This window comes from Urtica dioica, chromosome 7, assembly GCF_054948205.1.
Source record: "Urtica dioica subsp. dioica isolate 48M chromosome 7, U.dioica_male_clone48M_v1_H2, whole genome shotgun sequence".
Taxonomy (NCBI): Eukaryota; Viridiplantae; Streptophyta; class Magnoliopsida; order Rosales; family Urticaceae; genus Urtica; species Urtica dioica.
This window is the reverse complement of record NC_142762.1, coordinates 47,979,874-48,001,727: the sequence shown is the minus strand read 5'-3', so window position 1 is coordinate 48,001,727 and position 21,854 is coordinate 47,979,874. Positions and strand designations below refer to the sequence as shown.

At 36.4% G+C, this 21,854-nt stretch overlaps 3 protein-coding genes across 4 annotated transcripts; 2 read left to right on the top strand and 1 right to left on the bottom strand.

Annotated features, from left to right (window-relative positions):
- Positions 1-582: 582 nt before the first annotated feature.
- Positions 583-9,675, bottom strand: XRN3 (5'-3' exoribonuclease 3). Of its 2 annotated transcripts, none has more exons than XM_089618869.1 (22): positions 9,302-9,675; positions 8,073-8,175; positions 7,845-7,921; positions 7,268-7,579; positions 7,089-7,151; positions 6,779-6,922; positions 6,354-6,518; positions 6,130-6,207; positions 5,960-6,046; positions 5,424-5,690; positions 5,256-5,351; positions 4,638-4,733; positions 4,417-4,487; positions 3,563-3,691; positions 3,409-3,485; positions 3,289-3,329; positions 3,131-3,205; positions 2,344-2,501; positions 2,031-2,135; positions 1,850-1,925; positions 1,438-1,517; positions 583-1,369 (listed from the first exon to the last, which is right to left on the bottom strand). In XM_089618869.1, exons 1-22 carry the CDS (start codon positions 9,503-9,505, stop codon positions 814-816), a joined length of 3,060 nt encoding a protein of 1,019 aa, XP_089474995.1. In that variant the 5' UTR covers positions 9,506-9,675; the 3' UTR covers positions 583-813. The 2 variants fall into 2 exon arrangements, with proteins under 2 accessions (XP_089474995.1, XP_089474996.1); XM_089618870.1 differs by having other exon boundaries at positions 5,256-5,345.
- Positions 9,676-14,063: 4,388 nt separating this feature from the next.
- Positions 14,064-17,148, top strand: APS2 (Pseudouridine synthase/archaeosine transglycosylase-like family protein). Its single transcript, XM_089620191.1, has 5 exons — positions 14,064-14,864; positions 15,501-15,906; positions 16,299-16,559; positions 16,656-16,742; positions 16,826-17,148. Exons 1-5 carry the CDS (start codon positions 14,311-14,313, stop codon positions 16,964-16,966), a joined length of 1,449 nt encoding a protein of 482 aa, XP_089476317.1. The 5' UTR covers positions 14,064-14,310; the 3' UTR covers positions 16,967-17,148.
- A 2,463-nt stretch (positions 17,149-19,611) lies between these two features.
- On the top strand, positions 19,612-21,034 carry LOC149392435 (pentatricopeptide repeat-containing protein At4g18975, chloroplastic-like; the record flags this gene model as incomplete). Its single annotated transcript, XM_089620113.1, has 6 exons — positions 19,612-19,662; positions 19,784-19,875; positions 19,953-20,049; positions 20,153-20,296; positions 20,382-20,594; positions 20,688-21,034. Coding segments are annotated over 6 exons (807 nt in total), but the record flags the coding sequence as incomplete, so codon positions are not given.
- Between the last annotated feature and the right edge of the window lie 820 nt (positions 21,035-21,854).

Below are 21,854 nucleotides of genomic sequence, written 5' to 3'. Positions count from 1 at the left end.
ACTAATGTAGATTGTGAAAAGCCTCTCTTAGATTTGGTATCAAAGTAAATTCGAGTCGCTGATAGTCATGGTACAAAGACGTGAACCTGAAAACTCCAAAAGTGAAATAACGGGTTCAACTTCGGCTTTTAGAAATAACCTCTATAATTCATGAAGGAGTCTAATAAGATATCTTAACGGAACATAATGCAACTATACTTAACGGAATTCCATAAATGAAACATGTCACACAGGTGTTTCATCTTCAGAGATACAAAATAACAATGTAATTAAACAAAATAAAGTGCAGAAACATAAGAGTAAAAGTAAAGGCTTCGGTTTCGGACAGAGAAAGAGCCCTTAAAGAGTTCGGGTCCTTCGGGATGGTCAAGATGAGGACAACCCAAGGCGAGACCTACGACTATGGAACTTCCCCTCAAGGTTATGGTCTCTTTTTCGCTATACGCCCCGAAATATATTTGGGTATTATTATTAGCATTGCTCTATTGGGTATTTTTCTCAGAAACCATAAATATCTCGTATCCGAATTATTAACGTAAGCTTGTAATCTACGGAGTCCTCCATTCTAAAGAATAAAAAACGTTCAGCAAAGTCCATAACTAGGTAAACTTAAAATCCAAATAACTATTCGATGGTACAACAAACTAATCACGCTCACTCTTAAACCTCCAGAACACAGAAAAATAATCTTTTGATTATCAGTTTATGTTTTTTTCAATTAATATCTCTAAAACAAAAATGAATATCGGAGCTGATGATCTAACAATTTTAAAAAAAAAATATATGAAAACTAAATAATAAAGGAAGACCTTTCTAACGGCGGTTGTAGCCGCCGGAATGGGGCGGCGGCGGCGGCCTCCTATTCCCTCTCCGGTCTAAGGCGGAGTATTGATTATTACCAGCGTGGTGGGGCGAGTCGTAGCCCCTCGCGCCGCCATGTGGCGGCTGCGGGGCCCAACCCCCGCGGCCGCCTTGCCAGTGGTGCCCCGCGGCCTCGCCCGGAGGATAACTCTGATAGCTATCGTACCCGCCTCCGTACTCGGGTGGATTCTGCACCACGGGTCCGCGGGGGTATATCGGTCCGGGCTGTTGGTAGTTTTGGTGCCCCAAGTTGGTCCGGTCGTAATACTGGGATTGCGATCGGTTGTCGTGATGATGGCGGGCGTGCCGATCGTCGTACCGATGGTGGGGCCGCTGATAGTTAGGGTTTTGGTTCGACGGCTGGTATTGAGGCGCGTTTTGGTACCTCTGATTTTGGTTCGGCTGCTGATAGTGATGGCTCTGCAGACTATTGGAGACGAGCCTATGTGCCGCGTCTCCTAGCTGTCGACCAGAAATTCCCCCTCGGTTCTGGTTGTGGTGGTTTTGCCTGAGTTTAAATTGAAAATAAAACAATTATCGTCTGAGTAATAATCGAGGTATGTATATATATATTACCTTCCATTGTCATTATGCCTTCTCCCAAAATCTTCATGCCATAGCACGGGTTCCGGTTGCATATCACCCAGATTAACAATCTGATACAACGATGTAATGTCAATATCATAGCTTTAACTAAATATTCAAAAACTTATAATGTTATAAGATCTGTGGCCCAGCAAAAACAAATCAACTACGTATGAACGAACGCTCTATTTCCCGTGTAAGAGAATAGTGTAGAAAGAAGAAAAATGTTCAATGCCTCTTGACATAATTCGTTTTCTGAAGTAAATAATTGGTATACCAAATCCATCTCATGACACAAAAATTTAGAAGAGATCTCAATAAACATGCCAAACAGCAAACAAGTTTTAAAACTGCAAGTCTGATTAAAAGGCCAAGGAATATGACTTTTCTCTCGGCAACATACCTTTTTTGGGAATTTAGCCCCCGCAGGAGGTCGGGTTATGTGCTCATGTACATCCGGAAGTTTGTATATCGCACATCTGACAAAAAAAATAAGAAGGGATAAATCAGAATCATGGAGTGAATCTTTGCAAAGATTAACAAGCCGGTATTATTTAAAGGTACGTGATATATGAAAGGCTTACATGACTTGGTTATCCACAATATCCTCCATGCCCTGAACAGGAGACCGAAAAACAGGTGGACAAGGATCTCCACCACATGGAGCTAGATATCCGTTCATCCCATCACTGCATTCATCCCAAAGAACGGTCAGAATATAATCCTTACATTTAACAAACAAAAAAGGAAAAAAAAAAATTAAAATATGCTTTGATCACATCATTAGAATCCAGATTTTATCTGAAGAATGTATATCATATGGAGCACACAAAAAAGTAGAAGCATCGGAACTCCTCACTTCAACGGCCAGAGTCGATTATGAAACTATAGACCAACCTGAATTGAGGATCAATTTTTTCCATAATGTCGGCTCTTTCCGTGTTCGTCAACTGTTTACACCGATTGTCAAGAGAATATATAGATACAGAGAGCGGATGAGATGATACGACAAACAGCATGTCACACATTCTGCTGTTTCTCCTGGCTTCTTCTTCCTAAAGCCAATCAGAAAAAAATAAAAAATAAATAAAAATAAATAAATATATAAATTAAAAAAGAGAGTTAAAAATGTAACAGAATGACATAGTTTCTTAGGCTTTAGTTCGGAACCTGGATTTTACTAAGGAAATAGAAATGGTGAGGAAAAGTTATATGTCAATCAACAATTATTTTTGTGTTTGGAAATTACAGAAATTTTAAAGGAAACAAAAGTAGTTTCACTAATATTATTCTCATACTTGGTTGGATATGTTTGGAAAACTTGAAGGAAAAGAAATAAAAATATATAAGATGATAAAGGGAGCACACATGTGTGAAATAGGGAAAATTAAATCCCACACGTGTGAGTTTCCTTGGATTTCGATTTCCCCAAAATGAAATCTACACTTATAGTTATACATTTTCCACTGCTTTTTTCTATCAGATATTCTTTCCCTAAAAAATTTCCTTAATCCAAACAAGACAAGGAAAACCATAGCGAGTCTCATTTTTTTTCTTTTGCATTTTCAGGGTTCAGATTAAGCCTTAATTCTAACAGAAAAAATAATAATAATAAAAAAATAGAACTAGAAACCATAAGTTTGAGAATATGAATGAATTTGAGTGAACATGAGCCATTTCATACCGTTAACGTCTGTTCAACTTTTTCAACCTCAGCAAGAAGTCGAGCTTCATCAATAAAAGGTAACTTTGCAATACCCTTCACAGTAAAAAGAAACAACAATATCAGAACCATTTACTTGCATGTAATTATATAATCAACCAAAGTGTAACGCAACTCACCTGCCAGGAGTATCTCTTTCCATTCATATCCACCTCAAAATCTGAATCATAAGAAAGGATTCTCAGTGCGACCAACTATAATACAAGTAACATGTAACAATTATTGTTGAAGTAACATACCACTAGGGTAAAAATCAATGATAGGTGAATTTGGGTCGGTCATCAACTTCCTATACTGCTCTGGAAGGGCATGAGAACTGCATTTTATCGAACTCAGTCAATGCAACTTGAGTTTTATTACAAGGGTGAAAGAATAAATAGAAGGAAGGCACACCTTGCAGCAGGGAAAACTCCTAAAAGCTGATTAAATGGCTTAAAGGGTGATCCCAAGTCAAACTTTATGTCTAGCTTATCAAGATCTTTGAGATCAGAAGCAAATGGTGCATAGTGATAGGGGTAAAACCTGAATAGAAAGATATTAATTATTAGTAAAGTGATCGATTTAGCTAATTTATTGAATGTCGCTGAAATCCAAAAAAAGTTATTAAAAAAAATAAAATAAAAACTTCTAAAAAATTGCACGGACCAAACAAGTTTGCAAAGACGATCATAAAAGACCTAATAAATAGTATATTTGTCTATAAATAGATAAAAATTATTGTGGATTATGAGAGATGAAAATAGGGGTGAGGTTGAGAGGAAGAAAGTGATTCCTTGGGAGAGCGCAGTCCAGCAATTCTAATTTATATTTCACTTTATTATAATTTCCAGATAATACTACCAAGGGTCATCACAATTCGGTACAAATCAATTATAGCATGCTCTACCAGAAGTTTTAAGTTCATTACAGCAATAAGTTTCCGACCCAAATTTCATTTTCTCCTAGCTTTTCACAGATTAAAAAAAAAAGAATTAAAAAATTGTTTTCCGTGCACCGATTAAAAAAATTGTATTGTTCATCAAGGAAACTATATTCAATGACCTAACCAACTGCAAAAAGCTTCCTCATCGAGATATAGAAAGAGAAAAAAAAAATGTTTCGCACCACGAAACAGGTATGGCAATACACAAGCAAATAGTAGCCCAGGATTGACAGGCACGTGAACATTAACAAATATTTGAAACTAAAATAAATAGCTCACTGAGGAATACGGAACAAGATAGCGGAGGAAATAAATAAGAACTCACCAGCGCCATGAACAAACCCCTTCATAATAGTAGTGCATTACCCAACATAAACCTTCAACATATCTCAAGACCTAACGCCAGCATATACATTAATGTCAGAGCAAGCCTCATCGGCAATCCAGTTTTATTGTATTTCCAACTTTCTTTTTGCCGATGCTGAACCATCTTCAAACAAAAGAATTCAAGTTAAAGAATAATTAGTAAACAGCAGTGGCACTTACAACATCCTTCCGTATTTCATCTCGATCCTCTGGAGTCATTGCAGAAAATTTTTCTTCGTAGTATCGATCTTTCCACCCTGGTTCCCCTAATCTAACCTAGTGAATGAGGATAGAAGATAAAAGAAGATAGAAGATATGAATATTCGATTCATGTGACAACGGTGAGCTTCTTCTTAACATAGAAGTAAAATCTTTGGCGTGTAAAATGAAAAGTATCAGAAAATAACAGGTAAATAATTAGAATAGTGGTAGTAGAAGACTAGAAGTACAGGGAGGACATCTCAGTGATAAACACCTACAGACCCTGTACGAGGAGATCAATTCGACTAAGGCTGAAGTTTCTCTAAATAAATGCTTGTAGAAGTTGGTAATTATATAAGTCGATGAAGCTATGCAGCAAGACCTATTTTTCGAAAAAAAAAAAATAGATTTACACTAGTAATGCACTATCCCCATTTGCATTACGTGAAACTAAATTTACGCTGTTAGCATTGATGACCAACACTCTAATAGCCAATTAAAGTAGTCTAAAAAAAGGGGGTTGTACCAAGACATCAATACTCCTCACATATTTAATTCACTGTTTCATATCGCTTAAATTGGCATCAGAGAATAAACCTTGTCTTCTTCTGGATTGTCAGAATTAAAAGCATCAGACTTTGTACGAATTCTCTCCTTGAGCTTAAACTTCAAGTCTTCCTTATTCTCCTGTACCTGGTAAGTGAGGGAGGTTACCAAGGATAACAGCTTGTATATGTGGGATGAGGAGACTTAACAAAAACTTACATCTTCAAGACTGTTCTCAGCCTCAACAATGGCGGCGCCAACAGTCGCAGAAGAGGATGAACGGGCAGCTTTGGGTACACGCGAACTATCTTTTCCATTTGAGAAACCGCCTTGTCTATCCTGATAAGGAGAAGGAGTGTGACCTGAAGCAAGACGAGAACCACGAAACTGAGAAACTGGAACAAGAGATTCTGGTTGCGATTGAGGCGCAGCATCATCTCCTCTTCTTAATTGTCCCTTTTCCCGCTTTATTCTATCTGCTTGGCGCTGAAGTGGTGATGGACCAAGTTAGATACGTTTTTGTGACACGTGGCACTACTGAATTAATAATTACGCATCTACTGTTTACCACACGATTTATCCCATAAATTTTATCAAAAAAAAAATTATCCATATTTAATCCTGGAGAGAATATTGATGATGGTTGACAAGCACACCTGATACACATTGGCATTTTGGTTCTCCATGAACTATAAAGTTCTGGAAAACAAAAAAGCAGGCATGATTTGATATTAGCAAATTATAATATAACAAACCTGATGCAATCGACCTCTTTTCTGGAATATTTTGTCTTCATAAGCTCCGACTGCCTGAATGAAATGCTCTACCCGAGCCAAATTCGGCTGAGAAAGCAATTAAGTCAGTAACAAACATCCAAAAATAAGTAAGCAACTAGTGATCTTACATCCAAGAAATGTTAAGATACCTTCCACGAGTCAGTTAGATATCCACCCATTACCACAAACTCCTTCTTGTACACTGCCAAAAGCAAATTGATTGCTCCCTGTGTATCAAGAAAGAAAATGACTAAATGAACAACTTATTTAATAATAATAATAATAATAAAGTAGTTTTTCAGAAGTGTGAAGTGACGAATCCAAGCAATAATGTCAACAGCAACATAAGTCGTTGGGGATGAAAAACACAAACCTCGCGAATCTCTAGTGTGGGCATATGCGGTAAGAAATCATTACCCACAAAGAAACATAAAAAAATAAAATCATCAACAATGCGCTCCAAGTCGATCTCAAATGGACAATGTGGAATTCTCATCTCATACTCTAAATACTCTCTAAGAGTCCAAATATGGAGAAACTGCAAATTAAATAAGATAAAAAGAAGAAAAAATTAGAAATAGAAGAAAGAACTACTTCCAACACATATGAGACAATGACCTCAAATAAAATGTAAATTTCCAAAGAAACATATCTATGAAGTTCCATAAACTAGAGCCATGCTGAACATTCAAAAGCACACTTCATATGAAATCAATATAAGCATAATCAGCTTCTACTAGTTGAGCAAAATTATCAATTTATAAGTAATTATGTGAACTAAAAATAATATAAACTAACCTGGTATGGTTTTTTTACAACAACAGTATCACCTTTCTCGTCAAACTCCCCAGATTTCCTCTTTGCCTTTCCTTCACAATTTGCAGCCAAATGTCCCACCTGACCGCAGAGGAAGCATTTGTCTTGCTGAGCAGTGAACACAACCTATGAAATTTACCCCAAAAAAACACAAATCAACCTACAGGGATAGGGAAAAAAAATAAGGTAACACATTTATGAGGAAAGCCAATTAGTTATGCTATGGATGTTGCATGTATAATTTTATCACTTGGTCGTTGTCATATCTATAAAACTGTAAAAGAGATCAAACCTCTCGCAGGATAGAAAAGTGAACTTCATGAGTAGCCAACCCCAACATGATCAAATCGGCATCCTGCCAGAAAATCAAGACCCGTACAGACGATAAGAATTTCTAGACATTAAAGTAAATGTGCGAGAAGAAGAAATATATTGCACAAATTGAACACATAATTATAGGAAGAAATATACCAAACCATACAGACAATGGCGTGTATTTGGATCATGGCCAGGAAGATTTCTCTGGAGACGTACGTACGACATAATTTTATGTTCCCCTTCACCCGGCACATTTGCATCAGAAAGAATGACCTTAATATTTTTCCAACCAGGGTCATTGTTCAATCGGAGATGAACATAGTACTGCAATGCAACTGACAATACAGCCATAAATTCAGTTCCGGGAGTAATGACATTTGAATCAAAAACTTGCGAGTCTTGTTTGGGAGGAAGCTTTCTGCCCTCCCTTTCAAATTCTTGACGCAGACGTTCTTCTTCAGCTGCCTAGAGAGATGAAGTTGGAGCGTAATCAGAAGAATCATTTTATCCTTAGGTCTATTAAGTGCAGAACTAATGAATTAAGAGTATGCTAACCACCCTACTGTGGAGCAAACTCGATTCTTTTTTTTTATCTCCTAAGGAATCTAAAATTCATTAATGATTCATTGACATGAAACGTTGCATGATGTATTTATATAAAGCAGAAGGTATAAAGCCCTTCACGTGAAAACACATGGAGGACCCACCTATAATCCATAAGAGCACGTACCGCGTCAGCTGCATCTTTAGCCGATCTAAATCGTCTAGATCGTTGTTGATTCATTTTGGCCCTTGGGGCAACACCATCTAGCATTTTTTTTCCCACATAATTAGCACAACAAATAGAGGTAACTGATTATGTATTACCAGCCAAGCACTCAGCGCTGGCCACACTTTACTAGAATAATGACTATCGCAGATACAATATAGCATGTTCTTTTTTTCACTCGACACTCACCAATAGCCATGTATAGCAGTTTCCGAGGCCGCACCATGACAAAAAGTCTATCAATATAATCAAACATGCATTGAAATACCTCCTCAAAAGTTGTTGGGGCAGGCTGCATAAAAGAAATTGTACGTCAAATAGAGTCATCACAAAAACCATTAAAATGTCCTGTAAACATGGTTAGAGTATTTTCCAAACCACAGCGTATATATGAAGCAATAATATAATTGTCAAATATATGGCGCTCACACAAAGTTGTCCTGGGTTATCCAGGATGCAAAATTGATTCCAGACATTGAAATCTGTCCTACCATGTCTCTCTTCAAATGGGATTTTTCATTAAAACCAAAACAAAAATCAACTTGAAGAACGGAAAACAATAGCCATTTTAAGAGAAGACGTTAAACCAACCAGCAACATAGCAAAATTTTGCATATTCACTAGGATGACCACCCTATGTTCAACCGCATGTGACCAAAGTAAGGTACAGAAAAAATTATTGTATCTAGAGGAAGAAAATAACATGTATGGCTAAATGTTCATTGACAGAGCAGAAACAATATGAAGTCCTAATTCAAAATAGAAACAAGTTTAACGTAGTTAAAACCAAGTTCAAACGTAAATAGAAAGCCTCCAAAACTACAAACTCGGTAAATCCAACAGGATTTCCAAATGCCGTCCAGATAGCAACATAAGCTACATGGCTAAACCAATATGCTCAATGGCAATAAATAAACTTCACAAAATAAACAAACAGTAATAAATGTGCATAAAAAAATGGCAACGTTGGGTACACGCATGGAAAAACTGCCTGAAATTCACTCTTAGAATTCCTCTTCGTCGGATACTGATTACAACTAAACACGCTATGCTTTCAGTGATCAATATGACATACTCGGAAAACCTAATTCACACGAACGAACATCTAGATACACAACCAATCAGACACTTACACTACCAGCAGATAATATAACAATTGAATGAAGCACATGATTAGATTTCATGAATCAATAACCATCATTTTATAACATAAACACCAGTTCAGGCACATGATGAAATGAATTACCGATGTTTTTAATCACCAGGACATGTATACAAAATCGAATACCAGAAGTAGAAAGAAAAATCACATACAAAAAATTTCAATCGACAGCTGCTCGTCAAAACCAAACGGAAAAAGCACGCTAAAAGTTCGAACTCTGACTAGAGATGTTAAAATAGAAGAATTGAAAACATACTCTATCTTCGGGATGAAAACAGGGGTGAATGATGCCATTCATGTCGAGGTAGAGATTGTCGAATTCAAGTCCGTTAGGGTTAGGTTTACTGGTATCGACCGGAATCGAAACGTTTTCTATCACTACCGGCTCTTCTTCGATCACGTCGACCACGACCATTGGATACTTCTCCGCCAGCCACCGGTAAAACGCTGGGACTCCCATTGCAGACCGCTCCGAGCTCGCCGACTACCAACTCAATCTCCGGGAAAAGCGCGGGAAATAGAAGAAAAAATCTTCGTCGAGCCCTAAACCAAATCTGAAACTCTCGGAAACACCAAACGAAATATACCACCACGTTTGGATATTTTTGGTTGATGGCAAACTAGGGCAAGAAAGTCACTTATATGACAGTTTTACCCCCTTTATAATTCGGTTTATGATAATGGAAAGTGTAATTTTGGGGGAAAATGTGGATATTTTATCAATTTTATACAGTTAAATTTTACACAGGTCGGTCGGTTTGTACTTTGTACTTTTAATGGATTTTTGGTATATAAATAAATATCCATTTTCTTAATTAAAAAAAAATAATAATAAATATCCATTTTCTCTTGGAATATACCAACTCACCGGGCTATATTTTCTCCCAAAAATAAAAAAAACTTACCGGGCTATTTTGGGTAAGCCCGCCCAGAAGAGACAAATGAGCCCATGAGACTGAGCTAGTTTGTGGGCCTCCTAGCCCTCAGTCCACAAATCCTTTCCCAGACTTGGAAATTACCCGAGCAAACTACTTTACGTTAATATCTCATTCTATGCTTATAATAATTTATGTTTATATGTATAAAAAGTGTTAAACCCATAAATTAAATTTATTATTAATGAAATATTTTTTAATTAACTTTTTATTGTCTTGATTATAAGTGTATTTTGCATATTAAAAAATACATTTATTCATTATTTTTCTAAATGATATTGGTTTGAGTCTTTTGAAACTCAGTTTAGACACTTTTCAAATCCGAACCCGGCCTTCGACTCTGAAAGTTGAGGATCTTATCCTAAATTAAACCTAATTTCGTATTGATTAGGCCATGTTCTGCTCAACCCTCCAATAAAAAAAGTTCCAGTCATATCTGGGTCAATGTCTCTTTTGACATCTTTACGTCAGGCTCACCAAAAATTTAAAAGACAGAACTTTATTTTTTAAATGATCCCATGATTATTCCTTCTTTTTGTAAATCTATTAGACAAATGATATATAACATGTAAAAGCACAAACATCTTACATCTTTACACCGAAGAATAAGATCTCGTAATTATAAAGATTCACTCATATCGTCAATGAAAGCACGTCATTTGAGAGCTTCCGCCGAATGGAAGATAAGTCACACTAAACTTCAAACAATTTAATGACTATTTCAACATACCCTCTAAAGTTGATGGATGAACCAAACACTTGAGGAAGACGCTCAAGTGTCTGCACCACTAAAATTTCAACAAAAACCTCAAACTCTTACCCTTAAAGAATTATAAAATTTCATCGGGACACAAAAACCACAAAAGTATAGTCAAATAATATAGTCTAGACAAGACCAAACAATAAATTAAAAAAAAAAAACTAATAATAGTCGAACCCATAAAACAACCACCCAATTATCAATTACAACTTAAAGGCCTTCGTAAAAAAACAAAAATCCAAGATCCTCGGGGAAGACAGTCAATACCAAGTCACCGACATAGATGGCAGATTCTTCGTCGACGGCCAGAGAGCCACTAGTCTGTTGAACCGATTTCTCGTTCCAACAATTTATACGAATGTTATTGAAAGTTGAGGATACGTATATTTATTTTAAGAAGGAAGGGTCTCAGAATCCGATTATGAAGAAGGGATCGAAATTAAAAAATGTCAAGATATAAGTATAAAGATATTAAATACGAGTGAAAGAAAGATTTCTTTATTGAATTATAAGCATGAACGAAACAAGTAAATACAAAATGAACGCGAGACAGATGATCTGAATGCAGAAGATAAAAATATGAAATTGTATAAGCTTTTTTTTATGAGAAAACCGTCCTCGATAAAATGGAAAGTGATTGGCTTTTATAGCTAGCTCGTTGGTCATCTTCTTCTCTCAGCTTGCTCCACGTGTACGGCCGGGAATAGTCTTCATCTCGCCGATCTCGGGACTCGTCCTCTTCTTCAGGCAACTTGACCGATTCCTCGAAGAAGTGGCAGGTATACGTTATTTTGACAGGCTTAACTTTCAGAGACGTAGGGCTTATGGGCCTCGGACTCCGAACTGGGCCTTACCGCTCCCTTTATGAGGAGAGACCTTGTCACTGCGCTGGGCCGAACTCGCGATGATCTTGAACTCTTTGGGCCGAACTGGCTTTGGACCTAACTGGTCCAGCTCGCCGGGAAGGCGATATCCACTCTCATAATCAAAGTATAATATAATATGAATCAGGCTCATTCATGAAATGTAGCACCGGAAACACAATTCACAAAAAGGTGGAGCAAGATTGACTCAGGAGTAGCTAACCAGAAAAAAAAAGGAAAAAAAAAAAAGAGATAGCGCTCCTTTAAACCTAATCCCTAGTTAATCAAGGCGTCCGACAACTCAAGAACAGTGACCTGAAATTTGAAAAGAAGTTTCTAAGAAAACTCTAAACATTTGAGAGAAAGGTTTAAAAAGAGAAAGCAGATTTGAGGGACTTATAATATTAATATCCCAATGATTCTTTGATCACAATTGGTGTAACGAAATGGTCACGTAATATAAAAAGCAGTAAGAGAACTTAAAATATATATTCATCGGAAACCCAAGGACTCAATCGTATGAATATGTAAAATAACATGTGGAAAGGAGGGAAATTGATACTCAATTTAAAGTGAGAATGAATACACACTGACATGTGGGCTAAATTCCATTCCTCGTAAGAATTCAATGTGAAGTCATGTACTATGCGCACTAGTGGAGCCTGACTTCAGCCTAAGAGAAAAAAATGATCAAGCTTTGACTTCAACGTGATATTTCGATCAATTTAATAATATATATATATATATATATATATATATATATATTGAAAAATTGATAACCATAATAACAATTATTTATCATTTATAAAAAATTAATTAATATTTAAATATTGACACATTTAATATTATATATATCACATAATCAACCACCAATTCGTAATCAAATATGTCATGAAATCAACCGTCGTAACTGATTTGATTGTAAATATATTAATATTTGAATTTTGATTAATTTTTAATAGAGATTTGTAACTAACTAAGCCTATTCAAATTTAAGAATTTCATTTTGTCATACGTTTAAGATTTTTTTGATTTCTAGCCATTTTGCTTATGTGGCACATTGTTTATACCATTTTTACCCTTATTAATTAATTAATATAATTTATTTTCGAAATTAATAAAATCTTATTTATTATTCAAAATCCCTAATTATTAGGATCTCATATATCTCACTCTCTCTCTCTCTCTCTCTCTCTCTATTTTCACGTTCACCCTTTCTCTCTCTCTCTCTCTCTCTCCCTATCTCTCTCTCTCTCGTCACATTTTTTAGCCATGGACAAAGGTAAAAAACATAAAAAAAACGCAGTTAATAGTCGTTAATAACTGTTAATAGGTTTCTGCTTCAACTAATAGTCGGTAATAACTGTTAATAGGTTCCTGGTAGAAACCTATTAACAGTTATTACCGACTATTAACTGCGATGTTGTTTTTTTTCAACTTTCGTTATGGCTAATAATGTAACGAGAGAGAGAGAGAGAGAGAGAGAGAGAGAGAGAGTATTTATGTATAGATAAGTTATTTTCATTTAATTATTTTTGGCAAAGAATTACGGGAAAAAATAAGGGTAATTATGTCTTATTACATCAAAGATTGGCTAATTATCAAATATTACTAAAACGTTGGTTATTTCACAATTCTAAGTTTTAAAAAGGCTAGTAAACTAGAGCCCCTTTTTAATAATTGTCAAATATATTGTATTATTCTGTCAATTTTCTTATTTCTTTAGAGCCCCTTTTTAATAATTGTCAAATATATTGTATTATTCTGTCAATTTTCTTATTTCTTTTTCTCCTTAATAAAGTTCAGTCTTCGCAATCGTGTGATTATGTATCCCGTCAATCAATACACAAAAGAAGTACAAATGCGAAAATTCCAAAAGAAAAATAATAAGGCGAAAGAAAAAAGTCACTACAAAGATTCCATTCGAATTCGAATTCGAATATTATTCATAAGAACAAAGATTTATGACATTAGAGCGTCGTCAACTATCAAATGAGAGTAGTGGAGTTATGTTGTTATTTAAAAATAAAAAAAAACTCTCAAATGAGTACAAAGCAGTCTCTCTCTCCTTTTAGCCGTGGGATGAAATTCATTAGTGGGCCCACTAAACTCACAAATTCATGGACAGTTCATAAAGCCGAGCCAATATGTGGACCTTCTGGCTCAACACTGATTCTGTGGTAACACTGCCAATTTTATGGCCGTTGGATTCACATCGGAATCAATCTTATTAAATAGATAAAAAAACGTATGAATAAAATAAATCTATCATTATTTTTTTATAAAAAAAATCTAGCATTTTCTCACTCTCACACACCAAAACTCTCAAATATGTGGACCTGTTGGAAACACCTTGCCATAAAAATGGTGCAAGTTTTTTTTAAAAAAAAAAAACTAGTAAATTAAATTGTATAATTTGACAAAAAATCCGGTCTTAAATATTCTCCTTTCAGAGAGAAGACCTCGGAAGAGAAGATGAAAAAAAAAAACAACTAAAAAACCTGAATTCACTCTCGTTTCACACATTCACTCTGTACTCTCTCCCTCTCTCTTCTCTTTCTCTCTCTTCCAATAAGAAGAGAAAGAAGATTATTTAAAAAAAAAAAAAAAAGAAGTAGAGAAAGAAGAACAGGAGCAACAACACAAACACAAGGCCATTATATTTCATTTATTTAATTAATTTAATTTAAAGTAATTAGCAATAAAAATGTCTATGACCATCAAATTAAACGTGACTTGCCACAATCTCAACACAATCAGCCACAGCAGAAGAAAAGCGAAGGCCGCGAGTCTCAGACCGAATCGGAGCTCAATCTACAACCCGACGAACCCTCTCCTCTCGATCGTCCACGCCGCGCCGGCAATGCAGTCAACGCCGCCGCGTTCAACGGTCAAGAGCTCCCTGATCGACCCCGACGGCGGAGCTCTGGTAGATCTGGTCGTACCGGAGGCGGACCGCGCGGCGAGGGCGGCGGAGGCCAAGGGTCTGCCACGTGTCCCGCTGACGAGGATCGACTTGGAGTGGGTCCACGTGGTGGGCGAGGGTTGGGCGAGCCCTCTCCGGGGGTTCATGAGGGAGAGCGAGTACCTTCAGTCCCTCCACTTCAACTCCCTCCGGCTTCCCGGCGGCGGTGGCTCCGTCGTCAATATGTCGCTGCCGATCGTCCTCGCCGTCGATGACGTCACCAAGGACCGGATCGCCTCCGCGAAGGACGTCGCACTCGAAGGTCCCACCGGAGGCTTGGTCGCCATTCTTCGCGGGTGAGTCTCGTCTCTCTCTCTCTCTCTATTGTTCAACAAGATTGATTATGTGTGAAATTAAAAACTGTTTGTTTGTTCGGAATTAAATAATTTTATTATAATTCGCGAACATGTGAGGAATGTTTTGGGGAGAAGGCTTATATAATGTAATCTTGTTCATTCATTCGCACTGTCATTATATTAATCAGAAATGAATATAAAATTTTTCAATCGAAGCAAGGACAGAGCTAGAAGACGTAGTCAGGGGACTAATTTGAAGAAAAAAAAAATTCACGTGGCTAATTTGAAACTTTCTCATGTGATTTTTTTTTCTTAAAATCTTAAAATAAAATAAAAATTAAAAAATTGAAGAAGAGAAGTCATGAATTCATTGATTTTGAATTTAACTCATTAGATTTAACAAGCCCACAAAGCTCAAACAAGTACAAACACGAATAGAAGAAGATCCGATTCAGGATGTGAGTGAGAGACTATATCAGACTAAAGACAAGTGATTTAGCTTATAAACCCAAGTAATTTTTGTAGTAGTACCCTAAATAGCAGAAGAGATAGCAAGATGGTATTTTGAAGAGTCATTGTTATCAATTGGTTTTGAGATGAAACACAGAGAAGATATAATGTGAATAATAACGACAGGATCGAGATATACAAGCACAACAAAGAGGAAAGGATCGCCCGAACGTGGGGCACGACGGCCCCGGGGCTTCCGTACGTGGACGAAGCCATAGCTTCCAGCGGAGACTGGCTCGTGGGCGGTGACTTGGAATTGTTGGAGCCGATAAAGTACAACGACGGGCTCGACCATTACAGGCTGTCGCCGAAGCAGCTGAGGGACGAGTTCGACCGCCGCGAAGCCGACGCCGTGTTCGCGTTCCAGCTCAGAAACCCGGTTCACAACGGCCACGCTCTCCTCATGAACGACACTCGCTCGAGGCTCTTGGAAATGGGGTTCAAGAATCCCGTCCTCTTGCTTCACCCTCTCGGGGGATACACCAAAGCCGACGACGTTCCTTTGGATGTCCGCATGGAACAACACTCCAAGGTAAAACGGGGTTTCGCCCTATATTTTTACCCACCATTTTTTTACTTCAGAATTATATGTGAGGATATTAAGAGGAAAATGGTATAGAAACAAGTTAAAAGTATTGTGTTTCCTTCCAAGGTAGGATTTTGGCCTAAATTTTACCCACAATATTTTAATTTTTAGCCCAATATAGTTGGTAGAAAAGTTAAGGGCCATAAATAAGAGAGATTAAGAGGAAAATAAAATGGTATGAAAACAATCTGAAAGTATTTTGCAAGGAATGAATTCGGATTTGGAGAGCTTAATATCATTTCCTTTGGTTTATATTAAAATTAAGAATGAACACGAATATCTTGGGGGCGTATAACACATTCTCATTTTCTTATGCCCGTCGTGAAATGAAATCCCAGGTGTTGGAGGACGGGGTTTTGGACCCGGCGACGACGGTGGTGTCGATATTTCCGTCGCCGATGCACTACGCGGGGCCCACGGAGGTCCAATGGCACGCCAAGGCGAGGATCAACGCTGGGGCGAACTTCTACATCGTGGGCCGCGATCCGGCGGGGATGGGACACCCCACCGAGAATAGGGACCTCTACGACCCCGACCACGGAAAGAAGGTCCTCAGCATCGCCCCGGGCCTCGACAAGCTCAACATTTTGCCCTTCAAAGTAAAAAACCCATTTCAGTCGCTGAAAAAAATTAACTTTAGAGCACTAATGTGTCTTCTAATAATCTTCTGTTTGTTTAAAATGTGAAACCGACAGGTCGCGGCGTATGACACGGTACAGAAGAAGATGGCGTTTTTCGAGCCGGGACGTGCCAAGGACTTCCTCTTCATATCCGGAACAAAGGTATGTAAATAATTTTTTTTTTTTTTTTTTATTAGTCATATGGATAGTACTTTTGGTGACACGTTTGTGTCGGGGGTTTTCAGATGCGGAATTACGCTAGGACGGGGGAGAGTCCACCGGACGGGTTCATGTGCCCAGGCGGTTGGAAAGTCCTCGTTGACTATTACGCAAGCCTTCAATCTCAAGAGCCTTCACAGCAAAAACCCGCAGTTTTGTCTGCCTAGATTTTGTTGCTCTATTCAGATTCATTTTTGTTTTGTTCTATTTCAATATCAGATTAAACCTGGCCTTGGTTTCTTGCATTGATTTTTGTTTAGTTTTTTCATTTTTTGTTCCAAAGATATTACATTGCATCTTGTCTCTGCCGTAACAAATATGGTCATAATTAATTAGTTTTATATTTATAGATGAATTATAATGTATGTATGTATATATATTTGGTGCTTGATTGCTTTTTAAAATATGAAAAAAATAAGAGAAGGAAAAAAAAAAATTGCATTCCTCGGGTGTGGATGTGGTGTGATTAAATCTGACTCCGGTCTCAGTCTCTTGCCGTTAAAATGTTTAGCTTTTCTTGGATTTTCATATACCTCAATTGACAAAATACGAATAGAAGAAGATCCGATTCAGGATGTGAGTGAGACTAAAGACAAGTGATTTAGCTTATAAACCTAAGTAATACAAGCAGTTTTTGTAATAGTATCCTAATTAATAGCAGAGATAGCAAGATGGTATTGAAGATGTGAGATAATATTCATCAACAATACCATCTCACGTAATCCGAATTGCATCGGAATTGAAGCTATCGTTCATGCTTTCTACTTCAAAGCAAACCTTTTTTAGGCAGTTTTCCATTCAAAGAATCATGTCATTGCCCTCAGCTTATCGTGGGCTTTGAATTTGAGATTGAAATTATAAAAAAAAAAAAACCTTAATGAAACAATAAAGTAAAATAAATGAAATAAAACTGTAAAATGGAAACTACAAGAAAATTTATCTGAATACTGTAAAGTAAGTATATATGAAATAGAAATAGTTAATAAGGTATATGAATACGGGGTTGTTTGGTAGTTAACTCAAAAAGTTTTTGTTTTCTATTTTTTAATTTTTGTAGTTGTACTGAAAAATTATTTTGCAGTTGTTTTCAAAAAGCTGTTTGGTACAGTTTTCATTTTTGTTTTTGAGAAAGTGAAAAAACTGAAAAAAGTGTTTGGTATAGTTTTCATTTTTGTTTTTGAAATAATGAAAAGAGAAGATGAGGAGAAGGATGAGAGAAGAGTTGAAAAAAATTTCCAAAAACACATTTTATTTGTTTTCAGTTTTCTTTACTTTTTTACAAAATAACTTCAAAATTATTTAAATTTTTTTTCCGAAAACATTTTACCAAACACATTTTCCAGTTTTGTTTCCTATTTTCACTCCTTGAAAACTCAAAAACAGTTTTTGAGTTGATTACCAAACATGTCCGTAAATTTTATCCATAAAGCTTTTAGGCTAAAAACAAACATATATCACCGAAAACCACTAATTTTCTTATTCTTCTTGGCCATCGTCATCAATTTCCTTTTCTTTTCTCTTCTTTTTCAGTGAACGATAATAATCAGGAAAAAAAAGGAGAATCCAGTTTTTGTACATGTATCTACACACATCGCTTACGTATCGGTGTTTTTTTTTCCCCTCTCCTTAAGGTAATCCCTTCTTTTCATTTACTTTGCTGGGACTCTAGGTAATCAGGTTATTTTATAGGGTTACATTTTTTTTTTTTGTCTTCTTTGTTTCTCCCATTTAGATTTTCTAGCATTCCAAGTCCTTTATTGGGGTTGAGTTTTGCACTCTAACCATTAATGGCAAGCTCATCAAGGCATATATCTCGGACGACACTGGCAAATAAATGTTCTCTCTCTATTTGGTTTTTTTCTTCTAGAGTCACGAAAACTGAGTTTTTTTTAGGGTGTATATATATAAAAAAAAATTGGCTATAGGAATTATAAATTAGGCAACTTTTAGTAAATATTTTGTAAATAGCCAACTTGCATACGTGGCAGCCTATTAACTAACTTTTTTTACATGTTTGGCTGGATTAAATAAGTCTTTTATTAATCTGTTAATAAATAAGTTAATTTGGCTATTTACAAGAAATTAACGAAAGGTAAGTTATATCTCAATTCACTATAACCGTGTGGCTATATAACTTAATAACTATATATATATATATATATATATATATATATATATATATATATGGATATATGACTATGCTCACAGTATGTAAGAGGGAAAAACATCTCGCTTCAAAAGTTCAATCGACATCTTTTTCACATAACCGTTTTTGCTACCAGTGAACTGGTTTTCGATCCAATTTACGTTGCTCCCTCAGAATCCCCGCCCGTGAATAGAAAACCCCACAGGTTCATTCTTCTTCTCGTCCGAGCTTTCTTTTTCAATTCGTGGGCAACTTGGTTTCAAAGTCTAGATGGCCAAACGAAATACCTCCCAAGTGTTTGATCAAATGTCGCACAAAAATCTACCTCATCTATACTTAGTTCTCACTGAATTCAACCAAAGCAAAAATAAATGAAAGTTTTATTCTTGTTTTACTTGCTCTTCTTGTTCTTTGTTTTTCTGTTTTGTTGCCATAGAATGTCTATTTCTCATCTGAAGTGAAAGTTGTAATCTTTTCTCAGTGAGTTTTCCGTACAATGTTTGCAAGTTGTGCGAATTCAATCCCTTGCCAATCGCCGTCACGGGGACTCTATTATGTACGTGATAGCGTTATCTGCTATACTCATATCAGGTTGGGTTTTGATTGAAATTAAGATAATTTGGTAACTGAGGATGGTCGAAAAAAAAAACTGACTTTTCATTGTGACTCAGGCGGTCAAGCTGTAAAATACCTGGGTTTGTTGTACTTGCAACAAAGGTGTGTACTTTTCCGAAGAAACATTTTATATTTGCTTTTATTTTTCTTTTTTTGCAAAAAACTGAACTTGTTGAACCAAGTAAAAGCTATTTTTTGGTGCTGTATTGTTCCCTTGATTTAGGAGAGATCTTTCCAAGACAAGTCGGTGAAAAGTGTCAAGTTCTCTAGGAAGCCCAATAGCGAAGCATTAACTCGTTCAAATGCGATTCAGAAGTAGGTTGATTTCCCTTTATATAAATAGTCATTGGATGGCCAAGTGCTCATCTTGATTTTGCTTACACTGAGTTTAGAAAAGCTGTAAAAAAGGCGGGAAAGAACGAGCACCACTTGTGGAAGAGAAAGGATTCAGCTGGGTCGGGACAGAAGGCGCTTAATCTTCTTCGAATTGTGAGATTCTTTGAACATTATACTTTTTTTTTATGTCAACAGTTGCTTTTTCAGCTTCAAGCTTGTTATTTAGTTTCAGCTTCTTCTCTTTACGAAACGGCAGATCGCTGATCTTCCGAACGAGAAAGAAGCCGTTTACGGGGCACTGAACAAATGGGTTGTTTGGGAGACCGAGTTCCCTCTGATTGCTGCTTCTAAGGCTTTGAGAATACTAAGGAAGAGAAGCCAGTGGACTCGAGTAATTCAAGTATGACATTGCATCACATATATATATTTTTTACTAAAAAGAGAGATTGTAATAATGCAAACTTGCATTACTTGCTTTATCTCAGGTTGCTAAGTGGATGTTGAGCAAAGGCCAGGGAACAACGATGGGAACGTACGACACACTTCTCATGGCATTTGATATGAACAAAAGGGTCGACGAAGCCGAGTCGCTGTGGAACATGATTTTGCACACGCACACGCGATCCATCTCAAAGAAGCTCTTTTCGAGGATGATCGCTTTGTACGACAACCATGACATGAACGATAAGATAATTGCGGTATATACAAACCAACACATATATACGTATATATTAATATTTTTTGAGATGGGAGTTCTCAGCTTTTTGACATGGTTCTGTTGAGGCGAACAGGTTTTTGCAGATATGGAGGAACCGAGCGTTCGCCCGGACGAAGACACAGTGTGGCGAATCGCGCGTGCCTTTCGCGAGGTTGGCCAAGAAGAGAAGAGAAAACTCTTTTTAGAAAAATATCTGAGCAAATGGAAGTTCATTCACTTTAACGGGGAACGGGTCAGAGTGAAAAGGAATACATTCTACAAAGACAACGCCGAAACCAACTAAGCTTGTCTCGTTTGTTTGTAAAGAGCTATTAGATTACAGGTAAATTCTAGAGAGGTCATAGCTTAGCTTTGTTAAAAACAATATATTAGTATAAAAAAATTTGATACTTAGAAATATTATTAGTATTTTTAGAGAAATAGTTATCGATTTGTAAATTTTACACTTTCACAAGATTTAATTTTAATAGTAACCTCTATAATAACAAAAATAATAATTAAACATTTATAATAATTAATAATAGTATAATACTACTGACGATATAGCTTTTAAAAAACATAAATATTTACGTGAATAGATTACACAAATGATCAGTTATATCATATATAACACATTCTGCTTTTGTTATTACACATTCTGCATTAAGAAAAACTCATATATAACGCAAATGATGTACATAATAAAAGTTAGTCTTCACATATCTAGTGACTTATAAGAAGTTCACGTCGTTAACAAAATAGGACTTGAGAAATCAAATTAGATATATAACGCAAAACATACTCAGCATCACATACTTGTTCGGGAACCAACCGTTTTTTTTCCTGATATCTCAAACCCTGCTCCGAAAATTACGAATCTGTTCATGATATTGTGGCAAATGGTCAAAGTCAAGTAGATGAACGGATTTAAAACACTGCTGAGAAAAATTCACACACAAAAAAAAAAAAAAGGTTTTGTGGCCTCGTCACCAAGAATATGTATGTACTTAGCAATTGATCCGGCTGCGTTTGGTTGAGATTAAAATGCCTTGTTTTTGTTAAAAAAAAAAACTAAAATGCTTATTTGGTGTTTGGTAAAACTGTTTTTACAAAAAAACTCCAAAAGCGATTTTAGATTTTGTACATGAGATGGAAAAACTATGATTCTTAGCTTTTGGAAAAAAGTATTTTTAAGTTTGTTATACAAATTACCATAATATCCTCGTACAAAGTGTTTCTAAGTCATCTGTATGATATTTTA